The 19,782-nt window shown below is 44.8% G+C and overlaps 4 protein-coding genes across 4 annotated transcripts; 2 read left to right on the forward strand and 2 right to left on the reverse strand.

The window, feature by feature from the left end:
• Positions 1 to 1,582: 1,582 nt before the first annotated feature.
• On the reverse strand, positions 1,583 to 3,065 carry LOC116918751 (transforming growth factor-beta-induced protein ig-h3). Its single transcript, XM_032924497.2, has 6 exons — positions 2,967 to 3,065; positions 2,794 to 2,899; positions 2,511 to 2,719; positions 2,244 to 2,442; positions 1,919 to 2,131; positions 1,583 to 1,790 (listed from the first exon to the last, which is right to left on the reverse strand). The coding sequence occupies exons 1-6, from the start codon at positions 3,021 to 3,023 to the stop codon at positions 1,669 to 1,671; spliced, it is 906 nt and encodes a 301-aa protein (XP_032780388.2). The 5' UTR covers positions 3,024 to 3,065; the 3' UTR covers positions 1,583 to 1,668.
• Positions 3,066 to 5,654: 2,589 nt separating this feature from the next.
• On the forward strand, positions 5,655 to 7,026 carry LOC123470691 (calmodulin-lysine N-methyltransferase-like). The gene is made up of 6 exons (XM_045171244.1): positions 5,655 to 5,910; positions 5,977 to 6,161; positions 6,223 to 6,284; positions 6,438 to 6,675; positions 6,793 to 6,867; positions 6,939 to 7,026. The coding sequence occupies exons 1-6, from the start codon at positions 5,830 to 5,832 to the stop codon at positions 7,024 to 7,026; spliced, it is 729 nt and encodes a 242-aa protein (XP_045027179.1). The 5' UTR covers positions 5,655 to 5,829.
• Positions 7,027 to 7,267: 241 nt separating this feature from the next.
• Positions 7,268 to 11,597, reverse strand: LOC123470692. Its single transcript, XM_045171245.1, has 5 exons — positions 11,462 to 11,597; positions 11,221 to 11,399; positions 9,904 to 11,136; positions 8,859 to 9,158; positions 7,268 to 7,321 (listed from the first exon to the last, which is right to left on the reverse strand). Exons 1-5 carry the CDS (start codon positions 11,595 to 11,597, stop codon positions 7,268 to 7,270), a joined length of 1,902 nt encoding a protein of 633 aa, XP_045027180.1.
• A 6,683-nt stretch (positions 11,598 to 18,280) lies between these two features.
• Positions 18,281 to 19,414, forward strand: LOC116919342 (uncharacterized protein K02A2.6-like). Its single transcript, XM_032925312.2, has one exon. The coding sequence runs from the start codon at positions 18,281 to 18,283 to the stop codon at positions 19,412 to 19,414; it is 1,134 nt and encodes a 377-aa protein (XP_032781203.2).
• The last annotated feature ends 368 nt before the right edge of the window (positions 19,415 to 19,782 follow it).

Raw genomic sequence — 19,782 nt, forward strand, 5'->3', positions numbered from 1 at the left:
GGATTTCGAGTGGCATCCCTGTAGCTCCTTTAGTAGTCAATTCAATTAATAAAGAGATAGAAATAGATTAAAGCTTTTCAAACGATGTATACTGTACCGCTTTAACAAGCTTGCAAATTACATGAAAAATACGTACATGATAAAACATTGAATTATTTCTCACTAAAAAAATGCAATGTTTACCTGATTCTTGACGTAGTTGGTTTAATTGAGTATATTCCACAAAAAGCAGCCGGAGGATGGACACATCCACAATGTACAAAAATCATACTGTCAAGGCACATCAATATCAAAGCACTAGTTACCAGTCTACCTCAAATTAGTTTGCGGGATATTGGTTTTACAAAAACCGAATTTTTAAGGCAATTACTATTGCAGCATCTTCAGTAGCAGGTTGATTAATAAATCTTGAAATACTAATTGTACTATCATAGCCAATTATTCCGCAATTGTCTTTTACGCTGAACGGTAGCCCGTGAAGTGGACCTTTCTCTCCGCTAAGAACTGCATCAGCATCTGCCGGAAATAGAAGTCTGCCCAAAAGAAGTTTGTTGAGCATATTGCTAATTTTACTTTTTCAATGTGATTGTGCTATGAAAATAAGCTGGTGGATGACAACCAAAAGCACATCGTCCCCGGCCATTCTGTACCTTTTGACGGTGGCTTCCTACAAAGGAGTGAGGAAGTCGGAACTTCACTTTTGCTTGTTTGCGGTTACGTTGTTACCGTGTCTCCAGAGGATTTGAAGGGGAGATGCGTCGCACGACCTACTGAAGTGAGGGAAACCAATGAAATGCTGATGTAGATGCTAGATTCTCTCACCAAAAGTAAGACTTTTGATAGCCATCGTGATATCGTTACTTTTATTCAGCAGTTTGAGTAAGACTATGTGTACTTGCGTCACGGTGATACAAAGTCGGTAAAATTTATAACAACGACCCTAGGAATAAAGTAATCCTAGACGAAGAAGTAGAGTTTAAAAATCTGCAGTACATATGTCCTCATTTTGGAACACACACCTCACGTGCCAAAAAGGGCTTAAGACTCAATCAACATGTGATGGCCAATGATTGTCCAGTGCAAATTAGATTTACCTACGATCCGGATGTGAAGAAATTTGTGATAACACAGCTGGAACTAGTTCACCAGAATCATCCTGTTTCCGAAGAACACCCACAAACTTACGCCAGAAAGAAGTCAGTTAAAATTGATTGTATATTCGTAAATATTTGACTAACCCAACGTGTTCTTCAGGCACTTGGCTCCAGAGGCCAAGTGCCATTTCAATTTCGCAAAAAAAACGCTGGCCGCTGGTGCTCAACCGACCAAAGTTTGAAAGTTGCTGCTAGATAAATTTGGATCCCATCTTATTAGCAAAGATATCATCAATCTTAAGCATACCTTGACTGGTAAGCTTATTTTTAAAAAATTATTATTTGACGGATCAATCAATTTAGTTGTTGAATCTTACAGGGAAGTCGGATGAGGATTGGAAAGATGTCGTTGAGATTCTTTCCAATCTGAAAAATGACGAGAATAACGTCATTAAAGTTCTCCATGACAACCTGCCAAAAAATTATAACTTTATTAATAACGAGAAAAATGTTTTGATTTTGCGCCTTGTCCTGTGTGGTTTTATGCCGTGTCAGGTGATTGATGTCACGATAATTATACGGGTAGAGGAGCGGTGGTATTTGAAGGCAAGAGGACACGGTCGATTACGTGGATTGCGCCATTCTCGGTGATCATGCCTTCTCTGGTGAGGACTTTGGTTTCATTCACCGTTATATCTGTGAAGAAAAGACAATGGCTTTATCAGGTTGTTTATAAAGTAATCAAAAATGGGCATGTGCGATTTGCAGATCTACGATAATAGTAATTGAAAAAAAGGGCAGCGGAGTGGACAAATTATATTTACTCATTCCGTTGACGGCGATTTTGTTAAGTCCACCCGTGTGGGCCGGCAGTTCCGGAGAGTCCAGCAAAGCGCCAAGGAAGTAGGTGCCGTTAATGACATGTCCGAGCAAAATAGATTTCAGCTCAGCCGGTGATTCCATCAGTTTGGCCAATTTGGCTTCAGGTAAAGCTTTAAATGCGTCATTATTCGGGGCAAATAAAGTGAACGGTCCACCTTTGAATCAACAACAGTTAAAATTAAAATACAAGATAAAGTGTTCCTTTAGTCCCCAATTCAAATGCGAAATTTCCTATACTATGAAACTGATATAGGGGCAATCGTATACCTGTCTTCAACGTTTCCTTTAAATTGGCAACTTCGATCGCTCGTACAAGAGTTGAGAAACGTTCTTTGCGTCTGTTCAACATCTCGAAGATGTCTCTTCCAGGTGGTGGTGACATTGGGAAGCGATTCACGCGGTAAATGATCACTTGCTGAGACTGAACGTTAGGCTCCATGACGACCTTGCCGTTGACCGTTCTCACCTTCTCAACAATATAGAATTATGAATTGATATTTAAAAAACCAATACAACAACATTTAGGTAAATTACCTTTGGATAAACGTTCAAGCGGAGTTTCTCGTTGGATGCCGTATCGACAATCATTTCATTGCGGACATCAGCTGGTAATAATTTGCGGCGAAGAACGACGAGGCGGCCCAACAGTTTTTCCATCATCCCGTGAGTCATGTTCTTCGTCCACGGATTCTGTTTCAGGTTTTTGAAGGCTTCATTCGATGGAGCAAAGATCGTCATCGGTTCTGTGTGAGCGTAACAATAATGAAGTCTTTCAAAGTGTTTCGCGTGCAGGTTTACATGTTGATAGACGACTAACCTGTAGCGTTGATGATGTTGGTCATATTATGCTTTACCAATGCTTCTTTCAACTCGGAGAATCCTGAACTGCTCAACAATTCCAACAGCGGTTGTGTCGATGGCTCCTACAAACGCATGGCACAAAATGAAACAATAATTTCCTTGGGCTGCATCAATTTTTTACCAACTTACAATTGGTACGGCCATGTTGCAGGCACACAAGGCGAGCGAAATGATGAGCAGCTTCATGTTGTCGTTTCTGAATCCGCGCTGGATGTGGAAGATATGACATACTGCAATGATGCGTTTCCATCTATATATATACGAATCGTTGATGTCACCTTGAAAACTCCCCCAGTTTCGATTTGCCTTGATTTCCGTCGCCCTTGAGCTCATCATTTTACTTATATGCACGCTGCTTTTTCATTTATCTTGCGTATGCATACAAACTGGGCTAAATTTGATTGTGTTCGTTCTAGTCTACATATATCGACATATACACACAAGATCAGAAAAGCCACGCGCTTCCTTTTATTCGATTTTGTCATTGTATGGAGATGAAATGGCTTGATAGAAAACAAGAAGGTAAATTTGGACTGTGATATATACTGACATGTCGAAAACTTATTGAGCAGCAGAACACGCAACCATAATTCTATAGAGCTTCGTATATAATTCAGCGGAGGAAGTTGATTTCGATTTCATGTTTAGTCCGTCCGCCTATTCAGAAGCCCACGTAAAGTCCCGTGTTCGTTTAGCATATAGAAACTGATATAATTGTGACATGACTCCCTTCCGTTTCACGTTGACATAGTTCTCTTGGAAAAACCATTGGCCTGGTGTGTCACTCTATCCTGATCGTTTACGTTGTCACGTTCTTTCTAACGGAATTATTGCTGGCGAATGATGTTATAAGAGTAGATCTTGAGAATTACACAGTTCGCATGGAAGTGTTCACCAGCATATGGAAACGTGCCAGTTAACCTAGAAACCATGGCCAGTCGGAAAAAAACACTTTTCATTTCCAGGGAAAGCGAAAATAGTAAAACTTCTTTTTTTTGTATGAAGTTACATTTTTAATCCGGGGAAAACCAACTAGATAATGCGTCTGGTATACATGTCGGATGTTTTACAGTACCTACCAGAAGTCTTTGGAAGCCTGAGAGAACCTTATACAAAAACGCCGTTTTTGCGGTTCTCTCAGTGCCACAATTTTCACTCAAATGGTAAAATTTTTTGTGTGTACGTTCTCATAAATAGTGAGAACGTCCCTATTTTTTTCCAGAATTTTATTTTAATGGGAAGGGTGGGTGAAAATTCGATGAAAAAGTCTTTAGAAAGCCGAGAGGACCTTATGCAAATGAGGTCACTTTGGCTGGTTTTTTTAAACAAACAGCTAGAGCTACGAAGACGCAAAAGGGCTTAAAAAAAAGAGCTACGTTAGTTCTACCTGCAGCCTAATTTTCAGATTTTTTTCTTTTTATCCAACGATTTTACAGGTGGTTAAAAAACGAAATTATGGAAATCCCTTTTTTGTGGCATCAACTGGAGTTGCCGAATTCTTAGAAACCCTTTGTTTTTTTTCCCTACAGTTTTACCAGAGTAATAGAATACTATATATATTATACATAGTATTCTATTACTCTAGTATATATATATATAGTATTATATTATATATATAGTATTCTTTTACTCTGGTAAAACTGTAGGAAAAAAAACAAAGGGTTTCTAAGAATTCGGCAACTCTGGTTGATGCCGCAAAAAAAGGATTTCCATAATTTCGTTTTTTAACCTACTCTAAAATCGTTGAATAAAAAGAAAAAAATCTGAAAATTAGGCTGCAGGTAGAACTAACGTAGCTCTTTTTTAAGCCCTTTTGCGTCTTCGTAGCCCTAGCTGTTTGTTTAAAAAAACCAGCCAAAGTGACCTCATTTGCATAAGGTCTTCTCGGCTTTCTAAAGACTTTTTCATCGAATTTTCACCCACCCTTCCCATTAGAATAAAATTCTGGAAAAAATTAGGGACGTTCTCACTATTTATGAGAACGTACACACAAAAAATTGTACCATTTGGGGGAAAATTGTGGCACTGAGAGAACCGCAAAAACGGCGTTTTTGCATAAGGTTCTCTCAGGCTTCCAAAGACTTTTGGTAGGTACTGTATATACATCCGCTATACAACGTTATCATCTGTTCAATAAAAATACTCAGTCATCCTTTGATGGGTAAAGAGTAGGGACTTTCGATGTGATGCAGAACATGTAAAGTTTGCCAGAATAAAGAACAAAATGAGTTATGGCGTGTGCAGATCGGGCATGAGCTCTTAAGTTAAAGAAAGTTATTTGTTTTCAATCAACATCAACATAATTGGTTTTCATGAAGACTCACTTTCTAAGGTATTGCCCGACAGAGCTATAGCGAATAACATGACATATAGCCACGACCGTTCTGTTCTTTGCTGATACGTTATTGCTGTTTGGAAAAACTGAGCTATACGGTATCGAATTGAGTAACACGAGTCAATTTGCGATGCAAGGTTATGTGAAGTTTATTTCAGATATAATAAAGACAACATAAAAGCAAAGCATTGAAAATTCTAGGCCGTATAGTTGCTAACAACTTGCAAGCGTGTCTTCCAATTTCCCCCTCAGTTGGGCATAAGGACGCGAGAAATAGCGTGAATGACTCCGTTGTCTGCCATGATATTATCAGCGCTGGTAATAACCGGTGCCCCGTCCACTTTAATGGCTGAAAATTAAAGAAAAATGATTCACCATTCAAACAAAGAATAAATGAACAAGAAATTTCTTTACTTCGTCCAGAAATCATAATCTTATTTGATCCACCATCTAAAGCAAAGACATCCGAAAAATCCCGGGGATCCAACATTCAGTGCTGTCTGCTTTGAGCGGGAAGGTCGCGCGGGATAACTGCTCCGCCATACTATTCGTTTTTTTGTTTGTTTTCTTTCTTTCTTTCCCTTTTTCTTTTTTTGTGTTTCTTCTTCTCCGTTGGCATCGAATATGTAACATAGATGTACTCATATCTGTGCTTCGATGGATGATGGAGAGGAGAAGTCGCTCTGTCCAGAGGGCAACCAACTTATTGCAAGAACGCGATGGAAATTGTTAGCAAAGGTTTGATTTTTTTGAAATCGCATTTTGATTCTGTGCTCATCGAAGTGAATTCGAATGTTGTTGCAGGTTTTACAGAAGACGGGCGCTGAGAATGGCCAATCGAGTTCTCAGCTTGCCCCAACTACCTCAAGACAATTGTACGGCCTTTTCGAGTGGGATGTTTTGGAATCAAACCTGTTTTGGCAAGACAATTGTGGTCAGTGGCTGCAATGCTGTTCATTCAACTACCCGCATTTTTCTCTCAACGTTAGGTAACGTCTACTTCATTCAACTCATCGAACCGCTAAATAAGTTATTGATCGTCATTTTCAGGTTCCTCATCAATCAATTTTCCATTGATGAGTTAACAGGGTTCAATAACACTGGCAATGTTTGTAAGTAAAATTTGCATAGAATTTCCCTGTTTTTTTTGTTATAGCACACGTTTCCTAAAAAAAAACACAATCAATTGTGGGTTAACATGCAAAAAAGGGGAAGATGCACAAAAGCCCTCTAATAACAATCACTCTTGACCCGTCCCCACTTAGGTGTTTGGCCTTCAGAGGAAGTCCTGGCCTATTATTGTATGAAGAAAAATTATGTGTTCAAACAGAAAACCGTCCTAGAGCTAGGTGGAGGTATGACGTGCCTGGCTTCCTTTGCCGTTGCCAAAACGTCTGACGCCATGCTAGTCGCTTGCACTGATGGCAATCCCGCATCCGTAGAGAACGTTAAGCGCATTATTGAGCACAATAATCTCAGCAGCACCTGCCCAATAACTGCCCAGTATGTGTTTCTTGCCATTGCCATTAAGTATTAGTTTTGAATTATTGATAGAGTCTTATACATAGTCTTTTTGTTTGATTATCTGAACGAGTTTCGTAAACGATGGCATCTCTTTAGAGTCTTAGACTGGAAAAACGAATCGTCCTTTAAAGAAATGGAATCCATGTGGGACGTCATTCTCTGTGCTGATTGGTATTATAATCGACTTCAATCATAGCGCATTCGATGTTTTCAATTCTAATTTGGCTGCGACCTACCCGCAGTTTGTTTTTCGATGACGGACGCGAAGCTCTAGTAGATACCATGCGGCGGATAACAACGCGCAACGTGAGTAGAGAAATGTTTATTTAGAACTTGTCAAGAAGGCATTAAGAGACACACGTCTCAGCGGTAGGGTTTACTGAGCAGGAATAACCAAAATATAAAAAAAAAGGTAAGGCAAAGAAGGCAATGAAAAAATGGGAGGAACGGACACTTCTTGGTCCGTGATGCGTTGCCACACGTTGTTTTTATACGTCTCGCACAAGAACTAAATTTTGTATTTTTTCGTTTCCAGCTGTGTCCACGTGCAGACCTTCCTCCAACCTGGACTTCAGCCTCCTGCCCACGATTCCCAAATCTTTGTGAAAGCGCGATCCACCGTTATCTATTCTCAGGGAAGAGAAAGCCAAAAAACATTTGTCTGAGTTGGACAAGCGGAGGAAGCAACAAACGGGAAAAAAGCAGGAAAGGAAAAATATTTGCCAAAAAACAATGCCCCTGTCACCTACTGTGTAGTGAGTGTTATTTGTAAACCCGTCACGTACACATGTACGTCTTGTCTACCCCCTCCGTAATTGTAAAAGGTCCGTTAGGCAGTCCCTTTGGTCTCCACGCCGTTGGGAAATTTGTCTCCCCCCAAACAAGAAATAAAGTGTGTTAAATTCACGTCATTTATCGTTCATTATTATCATCTCTCATCCCTCATCTCTGTGCTAATAGCTCCATTGTACGTGAGCATCTGGTACAGCCCCATAGTTGTCGGAAATTCCAACGGACGAAGCTCACAGCCCTCGTCCGGGTGACAACCCTTTGGCCGAAGCAGGCTAGACTCAGACGAGTCATCCTCAGTGGATCGCCACGCCACCGAGGATAGGGAAGTCGATGAGCGGAAGCAAACGACTTAAAACGGCCTACGGCTCGCAAGAGCTGTAGTTGAGAGGCTGGAGCGCGAGACAGTGATATTAGAAACTGCCTCAGTGCTTTTCCATATATATGAAAAACCTGTTGAGGGTAAAAGGAACGACGTGAGGGTTGAGCTCATTGAGGCGGAGCCTGCAGAGTTCATCCCGCCAGAATATAGGTTCAGTTGCCGCAGGGTTATCGAGAATATTACCGATCGGTAACCGGCAATCATCAGCAGCTGGTGCCCTCTATTCCAGGGTTGGACGCTCGGATACATCAGACAACGGTGTAGTTTTCTGTGTATATAAGGGGCTGTCTAGACGTGAAAATATACTCACTTTTCTTCACCGATTTGCTGTGTCCTCGTCAAGTTATTTGTCCCGTTAATTCCCCCCCCCCCGTTTTTCCAGACAAGTTCCCGAGCCCGTCTGCCGTCGTCTGCTTTAGCCTGCCAGCCGTCATCCTTGCCGAGCCAGTCTGCAACCGAGCTGACCGAACCCCCAGAGCCCAGTCATCACCGCTAACAAAGAGTAAGACTCGGCGGCAACAACCTCTGTTGAGCCCGACAAGCAGAGTTGCAACTTTTTTTGTGGCTCTTATCCCCTAAAAACCGAAACAAAATCCTGAAAAGTCCCGTTGCGGCGTTGCCCCATCGCTTTAAAAGCACCTAAAATACACTTTCAACTTTATTTTTTACTTGAGTATTTTACTCGATGGTTATTGTTAACATTTCAACATTTTAAAGGTGCCATCATCACTTTTTAGTTATAATGAACAGTAACAGTAGGAGATTTTATCAGTGTTGACATTGACGCAGGTACAAAACATTTTCCGTATCACCGTAGAGCCCTCAGCACAGCGTTCACAACATTTCCAGATTGACTAGGAAAACGACAGATTGACATTTGATTTGGTTTTGCAAAGGTAAAAATAAAGCCTATTTTGGCGTAGCTTTCCACTAACAAGCTTTTTTGACTAAGGAATCCGATATGATCCACTTTGGAACAGACGGAACATACCTGTGGATATTCATTAAAGCGTTGATGGTAGCCGGATTGATCCTGTCTTAGTGGCGTCTTGATGATTTTTAGACGAGAAAACTGTCGCTCAGCAGCAGCGCTGGAATGAGGCAAGCTAATAAGAAACTCCATAAATTCTGCAACGTTCAAGAACGTTTGGCCGGAATTTAAGTCCGTGTAGGTTTTGATGAAGGACCAAAAAAATTCAGGGTCCCGGTCCAGCTCTCTTTCAGGACTTGACGGCGACACGGTTTCCCTAATAATGACTTCCATAACTTCTTCGTCGCCGTCGTTTGAGCTCTAATACAACCAAATGAAATTAACCTTGAAAACAGCAATCAACAGTCTAGAATTTTGTGTTACCTCTCCACTGGAATGACCGGATTCGTCAACATAGTCGTATTGGTAGTCTAAATCTTCTAGAAGCGCTTTTCGGCGACGTTTCTCACGTTGCAGTAAGAGACTCTCCGCTGGAATTGCATCAAGCTCTCGTATAGTTTTTTTCCTTTTTTTTCATGACTGTCGTTCCGGTCTTCATTTTTGTTTTGATGTCATCCAATAACGTTTCCAATTTTGAGAGCTGCCGCCATTCCGTGTTGATCTCTTCAATGTCTAAAGTTAGAGTCGAACGAAACTTGTAGAACAATGGGGCTATTGAAAGGACTTTGCCGGATAGAGCCCTTTTTGGATCGATAAATTGTAGTTGTATAAGAGTGTAGTCCTTGTGATTCACTCTCATTTTAATTTGAGAGCAGAGTTCTATATAAAAAGTCAAGCAACTGATCCTAAATGCGAGCAGGACATTAGAACAAAGAGAGGAGCTAAGATCCATAATAAGCGTTTCCACTTTCGCCCCATAGTAGATGCCTTAAATAGCTCTCTGATGTCTTGGATTCGTGTGATCGACGTCGAAAGCGCTTTTGCCACGCAGGAATTCTGGCCTTATAAAATTTTCCATTATTTGTCGTAGACCAGCTTCAACACTGGAAAGTAAGCGATGAATTTCCACCTTTTCGCTTTGGAAGCGCACATTAATTTTTTTTACCAACGGCAAAACATATGCGAAGAAACTGTAATGAAGTTTCATTTTTGGATTGGTGAGGGCGCGGTAGATATTTTTTGCAGCTTGGTTGTCCTCAGCGAGATAAGATTGAAAGTACAGTTCCAATGGACCCCATCGCTCCAACATACGGACGCTGCATCCCTCAAAAACAAGCCAGCGGGTCTTGCAGGGATAAGATATCGAATGTTTAGCGGCGTTGAGGAACTCTTGACATTCCGTAAATTCCTTTTTTCTTTTAGAACTGTACGCAATGAAGTTGTGCACATCATGGCAGAATTGAACGATGCTTTTGTCCAATTTCTCTAGCGCAGCCGCAGAACAAGGGGCAAACGAATGACAAATGCATCCAAATACGGTCAGCCACGGCAAGTCCTTCTTCAAAAGAGCATCCAGTCCGACTTTGTGACCCAGCATAACACTGCAGTGGTCAGCAGCAAAGCCAATCATGTTTTGAAGGTGAATGCCGACTTGTTCGAATTCTGCCAGTATTAGAACTTTCAGGCCGGCAGCAGTAGCGTCACTAACAACGGGCATACTGAAAAATTCCTCCACTAGTTTTTGTTGGTGTTCGTTAAAATAGCGAACTAAAATTACTAAGAACTTTGTAGTTGTTCGATCTGTTGTTTCATCAACTATGATCGAAAAGTGTAATGACTTGAGAATTGTTACCAAATTGCTCTTTCCAGCTGGGCCTATAACATTTTTCACGAGTGCTGTTGTTTTCGTTCGGCCACAACGAAGGTTACTGACAATGGCTGAGTCATTAACGTGTGCCTTAAGTGGGGCTTGGAGAGTGTCCATAAGCGTAATTGGGTAATTGCCTTTTGCTACCATAGCGCTAAGAGCTAATTCCAACTTGGTAGTGTCCTCCTCCAATTTCTTCTTCTTTTGAACCTTTTCAGATAAAATGCGAATGTCGTTAGCAGGGAGTTGACCCTTTAAAGCTAACTTTGCTTTTTTATGGCTTAATCGGTTAGCATGTTTTATTAAATCTCGCTTGTTGCTGGCCTTGATGATTTTCTGGCACGGCTTGCAAAACGGATGACCAGGCTTTTTTGGGTCTTCAATTAACCAATTTTTCAGTTCCGAATCCTGAACATAACTCAGGTTGATCTTAAATGAACGAGAACGAGTTTTCTTCTTTGAATTAGAACAGTGAAGTGACCGAACCGTAGTTTCCTTAATTCGTTTTTCCAGTGTTGATCCAGCACTGTTCTAGGTCAGTAGTTGCGTTGTTGATAAAGGCGACGACCATAAGCATGTTCTTTTAGTTTTACTTAGGCTGCTGGAAGCGGTTACGTCAGGCTCAATACCTTCAAAATCATTTGACAAGCCCTCATGCGCTTCAAGATGCTCAATATCTTCGGAATCCCTTGACAAGCATTCAAGAGAGTCATTACAGCTAGATTCTGAATCCGAACTCAGAAGATGACTTTGATGAGAATCATGAGTCTCAATTGCTGGGCTGCCTTGAGTGCCTAAAATGAACAAAACATTTGAAAAATAGATCTGACACTGAATCAACATTACAGCTCCTTACCATCAACTTCTTGGGCAGATGTACTTGCACCCTCATTGAGAAAATAATTTGTGGCTGATGTTGCCTTATTTGAGTTCTTTGCGAAGAATTTTGTGATGAACGTTGACTGAGATTGGCCACTACGTATCCTTCTCATCATAAATAGCACTTTCTAAAATATATCAATCAAAGATAGAATATAACTGTTCCTTCTCATATAGCCTAAAAAAGTAAATACTTCTGCTTGAATCAATTTCAACTTCAAGAAAGATGAGAGCGATGCCCAAAGTCCAATTTCGAAGATGGATAGTTTATGCAAACACTTTTAGAATTCACTAAAAAAATGATCATAAGCTGAGCTAAGACCATTAATAAAACAAGAAAACATTCAAAACATACCTTAGTGTGGCGCTGAATTTTCAACAGAGGCAACAAAACATTAACTTTAACATTTCAAGAATTCAAATTCCATTACAAGCTCACACACACAACAGCAGACAGCACTCACAGCAGAACAATAGTCAATGTTGAATTGTTGAAAAAGATAGGTGCCGCTGGCCATGACTGGTTGTCACTGGTGACAGCTTACGGGTCTTCACAGACGTCCCTTACACACCTTTGCTTCGGTTTATTGCTTTTTACAAGAGGTAGGTTTACATTGTGAGAACAAACCAGAAAACAAAACAAAACAGAACAATGGAACCAAGGACAGACACAGGTTAGATTCTTTCAATAAGTTTTGTTTTTAATATGAATGTGATTAGGGAGGATGTAATTTTTTGTTGGATGTGTTTAGGGATAGAGCTGTTGAGCCCTTACAGTGTTGGTACTTCTAGTGCGAGGGGGAAGAGGTTATTTCCCATTTCTGCCCTCGCTTCAGTGTATTCCTGGCAGTAAAGGAGTGAGTGCGTCGTGTCTTCTTGTTCTGCGCAGCAGTAGGGGCATTCTTCTGACGTTTCCGGATCGAATCTGCTGATGAAGTGATTGAGTTTATTGTGCCCACTTCGTAGTCTAAGCAAAGCTGTTTGGATTTTGTGATGAAGTGAACTGAGCGGAGAGAGTCAGGTTACGGATTCTGTATTGAGTTGACGTTACCGCCGGCCAAGGCGAACTACATAAGACTGGCGGGCAAAGACAGCTTTGGGGCCGAACAAGATTCTGCAAGGGGGATGGGGGCTGTGGTGCCAGATGGCGTCATCACAGATTTTTCTATTTTTATTGTTGTGCCATGGTAAGAACCCGAATTCCTTTCTGTTGATAACCGCCATGTTGGTTGATTGAGCTTTGAGTTTTGCCAAAATTATATTTCTGTGTTTGGATTTGGTGTTGGCTGTATTTTTAACATCGATTTTGTTTTGAATATAGTTGTTGGTGTGTTGTTGATTCTTGCGAATATTCGTGGCCAGTTGGTCGGCAGTTTCATTCCCTGGGATTCCAGTATGTGAAGGTATCCATGTTAAGATAATTTGTGTCCCCGATGAGTTGAGATTAACAATTTGGTTAATTATTTCAGATATGACTAGGCTGGAGTCCCATTTGAAGTTTGAAATTGCTTGTATAGCTGACAAGGAATCGGTAAATATTGTTCCAGTGTCCATCTCGTAGTTATTAAGGTGATACAGAGCTTGCCTGATGGCATAGAGCTCTGCGTTAAAGCTGTTTGTAAATTTCTTGAGTAACCATGCCTTTTCTTCCTTTTTTTTTGGTATGTAGAAGGCGCAGCTGGCAGTTTTGTAGACTCACATACTGATCCATCAGTATTTATTTCTAGGTGGTTGGGGTCTGGATTTTCTGTGAGAGTTCTGAAGATTTGAGCAGTTAGAGTTGAGTTGCGTGCTTGTTTTTTGGTGAGTGGAAAGTAGGTTGTAGGTTTGTGGAAGTGTTTCCATGGTGGTATTGGTTCAACCTCTGGGGTATGTGGGAGATGGCTGCTGGGGTACTGTAGGTTATCCAAGTTGTTTTCATCTGCGTAAGTTGTTGGATGGTGTGATAAGCTGGATTCCACGGCTTTTCGTTTAGTCTGAGAAAGTAGTTATAGGCCAGTTGGTCCCACCTGTCTTTCACGGGGTAGATGCCAGTTTCAATGTTGATCAGCGCCCTAAGGGTTGATTTAAAGCATCCGAGGATGATACGAAGGATTTGATTTTGTGCCTGCTCCAATTTACCAAGTCTTGTTTTCGGAATTGTTGAGAGGATGTGTTGTGTATATCCCCGCTAGATGGGAGCGCGCGAGCGGCTTCCAGAAGTGAGAGCGAGGAGAGACGGTTGATGGAAGAACTTCACTTTGGTTTTTACGCTTGTACAAGGCATATGCAGTTTCCGAGACTAAGAATACATTTGTTCCTCTTACCTACTCTCACGGAACATAACATGGCGCAGTTGGTTTTCTTCGATTTCTACGCACAGTGGTAGCCCATCGAACACAGTAGTGATCTCCGTGTTTAGTGTTCAACAATTTTTTGCTCTACGTCTGTGAGTCGACACAGCGGCGTTAGTACGCCGCCATCTTGTCCAATTCACATCTGGCGCTCGCTGGGCTGCCCTTATTTCCTGTGTTTTCTAGATTCTAAATCCGACATCATCGTCACGCAGCTTTATCTGCGGGCCTCCAATTATATACTGCTGGTTTGAGACCAATTTCCGAGTGTAACGCAACGACATCCAAAGCATACGCCATCGGAAAGCATACGTGTGCATTGGGGCGGCCATATTTGTGCCCCACGTGCATAACGCTCAGTGCATTCTTACCCTCGTACCGCCCTTTATATATTGTATCTGCTAGACCATAGTGCATCGATAGATCGTCGACTCTTGTGTTTCGTGTATTCACGTCACTTGTGGTCCTAACCTTAAGGTCGTTGCCCATCTGGGCTAATCGGTCGAAGCGTTGTTGGGCCCTTGCTGAATCACTGAATCCTCGTCCTTCAAATCTCATTTCATTCGCGGCAATCACCTTGTGATCTTTCGCGGGGGAGGCCGATTGGGCCCCAGCGTGTTGGGCTTTAGTTGACTCTCGACTTCCCTCTCATTTTTTTTTCCTTTTGGCCGCTCTTTCATAGCGACTCGCACCATTCCAGTGGGCTATTATCGTCGGCACACACGGATTGCCCGAAAACGGAGGCCACGCAGGCGGAATAGTGAAATCAGTCGCTCTAATCGAGCTGTGGTCCACAAAAAAGAGAAACATAGGCGAAAAGCGGCGGCCTGCCTTCGACGACAAGCAGTAACGGCACCCAACGCCCCCGCCATCAACACGTCACGGCGAGCAGCGGCAGTTCAGCAAGGCGAAGAAATCTTCAGGGCCATTCAGGCTCAACGCCCAGTCGCACCGGACGGGCCTATTCCGCCTGAGGCGCGGGCAGTGTTAGTCCAGTACTCGGCGGAAGTTGCTCGAGGTCCACACGCGGCTAGGAGAATCCAAATCCGGCGGGAACCGGAAGACGACGTCCTTCAAGTCGCCAACGACGAAGAATTGGCACAGTGATACGTTCAGTGATTACGTCAGTGGCTTCATTTCCGCGATACACCGTTTATGCTCAGTGAGGGAACCATTCCCATAGTCGCCCGTCTACGATCACACACCATGGCTACGGCAGTGGACGCACTGGCAGCGGCCAACGCGGCGACGGCCGCTGCAACGACGGCGACAGCCCGAATCGACACCATGGAGACACAATTAGACAATATTGCACAACAATTACAAGTGTTGATCGCTGCAGCTGGCGCTGGCGGCGGCGGTGGCGGCGGTGGTGGTGGCGGCGGCAGAGGTGGCGGCGGCGGAGGTGGCGGCGGCGGGGGTGGTGGCGGCGGAGGTGGAGGAGGAGCAATCGTTCCACCAATCGCGGCTACTCAGCGACGACGAATTGATCCATCAGGCCTGGAGAAACTGCAGGGCAATGTACGGCTACCGCAATTACGGACGTGGCGTAACCGATGGAATGATTTTTGCCAATTGAACCAATTAGCGACGTACCTGGCAAATGAACAGACGGCGGCTCTACGAATGGCCTTTGACCCATCTATGCAACAAGTGGTGGAGGTGGCTCTGAATATTCCACCTACGACGCATTTCACACCCGATGAAATTTTAGACCAAATCGCAGACTACGTGCGGGCCAAAAGAAATATTTCCCTCGATAGAGTGGCGTTCGAAGAATGCCACCAATCCAACACGGAATCTTTTGAAGATTTTTACATCCGGCTGCGGCGGTTAGCAGACGCGACGGATCTCTGCGCAACTTGTGTCGACGCTCGAGTGACTACCCGGATTATGGCGGGAATTCAAGACACCGAGACGAAAAGAAAACTTCTAGCACTTACACCATTCCCTCCAGCTCAACAGGCAATCAATATGTGTAGGAGCGAGGAAGCGGCGAGGATGAATGAACGCTCTTTAAGCAATCAATCTGCAATCAACCACGTGCGTCCACACCAGCGTAATGACGCAACCGCAGCAGCGTGCGGTTCATGCGGTCGCAACAATCATCGCCCCGGAGAAGCCTGCCCGGCTACCGGAAAAACGTGTCATAATTGCGGAGGAAGTAATCATTTTTCCCCACGATGCCCAAAACCCCGGAGAAGTAGTAGTACAGGCCAGAGTGGCGGCGGCATCGGCAAAAGTGAGGGGGCGCAACCTGGTTCCGGCGGTAGCAGCGCGGGCGGACTCCCATCTGGACCACGCCCGAAAGGAAAAATCGGTCGGATTGTTGTCGATTCCATCCGGAATCCTCGTCGATGGCGTCGGGCACCCACTGTTTCTCTCCGCGTCTTAGACGACAAAGGCCAGTTCCTTTCCACCATCGACAAGGTCATACCGGATGGCGGAGCGGAAGTATCTGTCGGCGGCCTGGATATTTTAACGGCCATAGGTATGACAGAGAAGGGCTTAGATACATCATCATTCGACTTGGTAATGGCCGACAAAACAACGCCACTACTTGTGATCAGGCAGGCCACCATTGTGACTGAATATGAAGGCATTACCACCACTCTTACCATAGTCATCAGTCCAGAAATATCAGGCCTCCTAGTCTCTTGGTATGACTGCATATCCCTCGGTATTTTACACGCCGACTATCCAAAACCGGTCCGCCATGCCCGCATCAATTCCACGCCAGTGAGAAAGTCACACCAGGAGGCAGCACCACCGTCTTCCATTCCGGAATCAACCCCGGGTGATCCAACGGAGGAACAGAAGATCCGCATGGAACAGGCTTTCATCGAGGAATTTTCCGATGTCTTTGATCAAAACGAGGAACTCGGCTGCATGGAAGGCCCACCAATGGTTATCACGCTAACAGACGACGCGGTGCCTTATTATGTTAATGGCACACGGCCCATTCCGTTCGCCGACCGCCCACAAGTCAAGAAATTGCTCGATGAATTAGTGGACAAGAAAATCATCATACCCGTCACCGAACCGTCCGACTGGGCGGCCCCACTGGTCGTGATGCGTAAACCGGATTCATCTCTACGTTTGTGTATGGACCTTACTAAACTCAACCATCACGTCCAAAGGCCCACTCATCCGACACGCACACCTCGAGACGCGGTGGCAGAGATCGATGGCCAGGCAAGATTTTTTTCTACCTTCGACGCGACAAACGGATATTTTCAAATTCCCCTTCATCCGGACAGCCAACACTTGACCACATTTATGACGCCCTGGGGGCGGTACAAGTTCTTACGCGCTCCCATGGGCCTATGCAGCTCTAGCGACGAATATAATAGACGCGCGGACATCGCCTTTGCACAGGTGACTAATACTATCCGCGTCGTCGACGATATTCTCCGGTTCGACTCCAACTTTGCCGACCATGTGGAAGGAGTGCGAGCGGTCTTGTCCGCGGCGAGAAAGGCAGGCATCACACTGAGTCCCAAGAAATTTAAGTTCGCCCAACAGACGGTACAATGGGTGGGATATCAGATCCAACACGGGGGTATCGCAGTTGATCCGGGAAAACTTAAAGCCATCTCCGAATTCCCTCGCCCAACTAACATCACGGAACTCCGCTCCTTCATGGGATTAGTAGAACAACTCGCGGGATTTTCTGTGGACGTAGCAACGGCCAAGGGACCGTTACGCCCATTGTTGAGTTCGAAAAATCTCTACGAATGGACAACGGACCACGAAAACGCGTTCTCGGCGGTTAAAGCGGCGTTGAGCGCCCAGCCCGTCCTCGCCCATTTCAACTCGGATTTAGAAACGGCACTCCAAGTCGACGCATCACGTAAAAACGGGATGGGTAACGCGCTGCTCCAACGCCACGACACCGTTTGGAAATTGGTCGACGCAAACTCACGATGGTGTACCGATACGGAATCAAGATACGCCATCGTCGAACTCGAGTTGGCGGCGGTCGAATGGGCAATGAGGAAGTGCATGTTATACCTTCTCGGCCTCCCCATATTTACGCTCACGTTCGACCACCAGGCTCTCGTAACCATTCTCGACCGTTATACACTGGATGCAGTCGACAACCCCAAGTTACAACGCTTAAAGGAGCGTCTCACACCGTATGTTTTCAACACGGTATGGCAAAAGGGAAAGGACCATGCCATACCCGACGCATTATCGCTTGCTCCGGTAAACGATCCGGGACCGGACGACGATGAGATGAATGCGGATGTTCAGCTTTTTCACGACAAGTGACGCTGCGGCGAATAGCCGCGGTTGGGGCCGTCACATCGACAACAGAAGACGAGGAAGAAATTACGGATGGTCCAAACCATCTGGTGGACCCATTGCTGGGAAAGCTCAAGATAGCTGCGTCAAATGATGCGTCCTACTCCGCTCTTATCCAGGCCATCGAAACTGGATTCACCACCAGACGTGAGTTAATGGCGCCATCCGTTCATCAATTTTGGGAAATCCGCAACGAGCTGTCGGTGGATGACGGACTGGTTCTCTTCGGCTGCCGACTCGTTATCCCGCAAAGCTCCCGACGCGACATCCTTCAAAATTTACATGCCGCTCACCAAGGAATCGTCCGCATGAAGCGGCGGGCCCGCCAAACCATATACTGGCCAGGATTGAGCAACGACATCGTCGCGTTTGTAGACAGTTGCCAGGTATGTCAAGAACTTCAGCCGTCCCAGCAACAAGAGCCCCTACTACGCGACGCGTTACCAGAGCGCGTCTTCGAGGAGGTATCGGCGGATCTGTTCGAATCCGGGCGACTGCATGTTCTCGTGTATACAGACCGCCTATCCGGATGGCCGGTAATCCACCGATGGTATCATGCCCCTTCCTCCAGAGAATTGATTCAGGTGATCACAGAAAATTTTGTCGACTTCGGGTTGCCCATCCGTATACGCACCGATGGCGGCCCTCAGTTTGGAGCCGGAGCATTCCAGCAAGCGCTACAGAAATGGGGGGTCGTTTGGGGAAATTCATCTCCATACTGCGCGCAGAGCAACGGGTATGCAGAGGCGGCAGTCGACGCTATGAAGCGGCTCGTTTTGAAAATCGCACCGGCAGGAGACCTCACATCCGACGCATTCATGCAAGGTCTTCTTGAATTTCGTAATACGCCACGCGAAAACGGAATGTCCCCGGCGGAGATGGTGTTCGGCAGCCAGCTACGTTCGATATTGCCGGCCCATCGCACCTCTTTTGCCCCACGCTGGAAGGACATCATTACCGCACGAGACCGCCAACATGCCTTGGATGATGAGGTGAAAAAGCGCTACGACGAACGGGCACGCCCGCTTTCACCAATGACCATCGGATCTCACGTCCGAATCCAAGATCCCCATTCGTTGCTATGGGATAGAGCCGGACAGATTGTCAGTATCGGGAAATACCGGTCGTATCGAGTAAAATTTGCAAGCGGAAGTGTATTGTGGCGAAACCGACGCCACCTCCGCCCTTTATTATCCGACGACAAGGACGCACAAAAGATCCCCGGCATCGAAGGAGATGCAACGACGCCGCCCGCTAACAGCAACGACGACGGAGTACCGGAAACATAGCCAGACAAAACCGGAATTCGCTCCGATACCGACCCAACCGCGACGGAGCGGGAGGATTCGACGACCTCGGTTGATGGTAGACGTGTAGAACAGTCCCCGCCTCAACAGGCCTAACTTACGTTCTCGTAGTGTGTAATCAGTCGTTTGTTCCCTTTAATTTACGTTCTCGTATCGCGTAATTAGTCTTCTGTTCCCTTTAATTTCATATCGTGTGTTAAGCGGCGCTGTTTATTGGTTTTGTATGGTATGTCGCCGCTTGGAAAAGGGTTCTTGTGTATCTCCCCGCTAGATGGGAGCGCGCGAGCGGCTTCCAGAAGTGAGAGCGAGGAGAGACGGTTGATGGAAGAACTTCACTTTGGTTTTTACGC

The sequence above is a fragment of the Daphnia magna genome, linkage group LG3 (assembly GCF_020631705.1).
Source record: "Daphnia magna isolate NIES linkage group LG3, ASM2063170v1.1, whole genome shotgun sequence".
Classification (NCBI taxonomy): domain Eukaryota; kingdom Metazoa; phylum Arthropoda; class Branchiopoda; order Diplostraca; family Daphniidae; genus Daphnia; species Daphnia magna.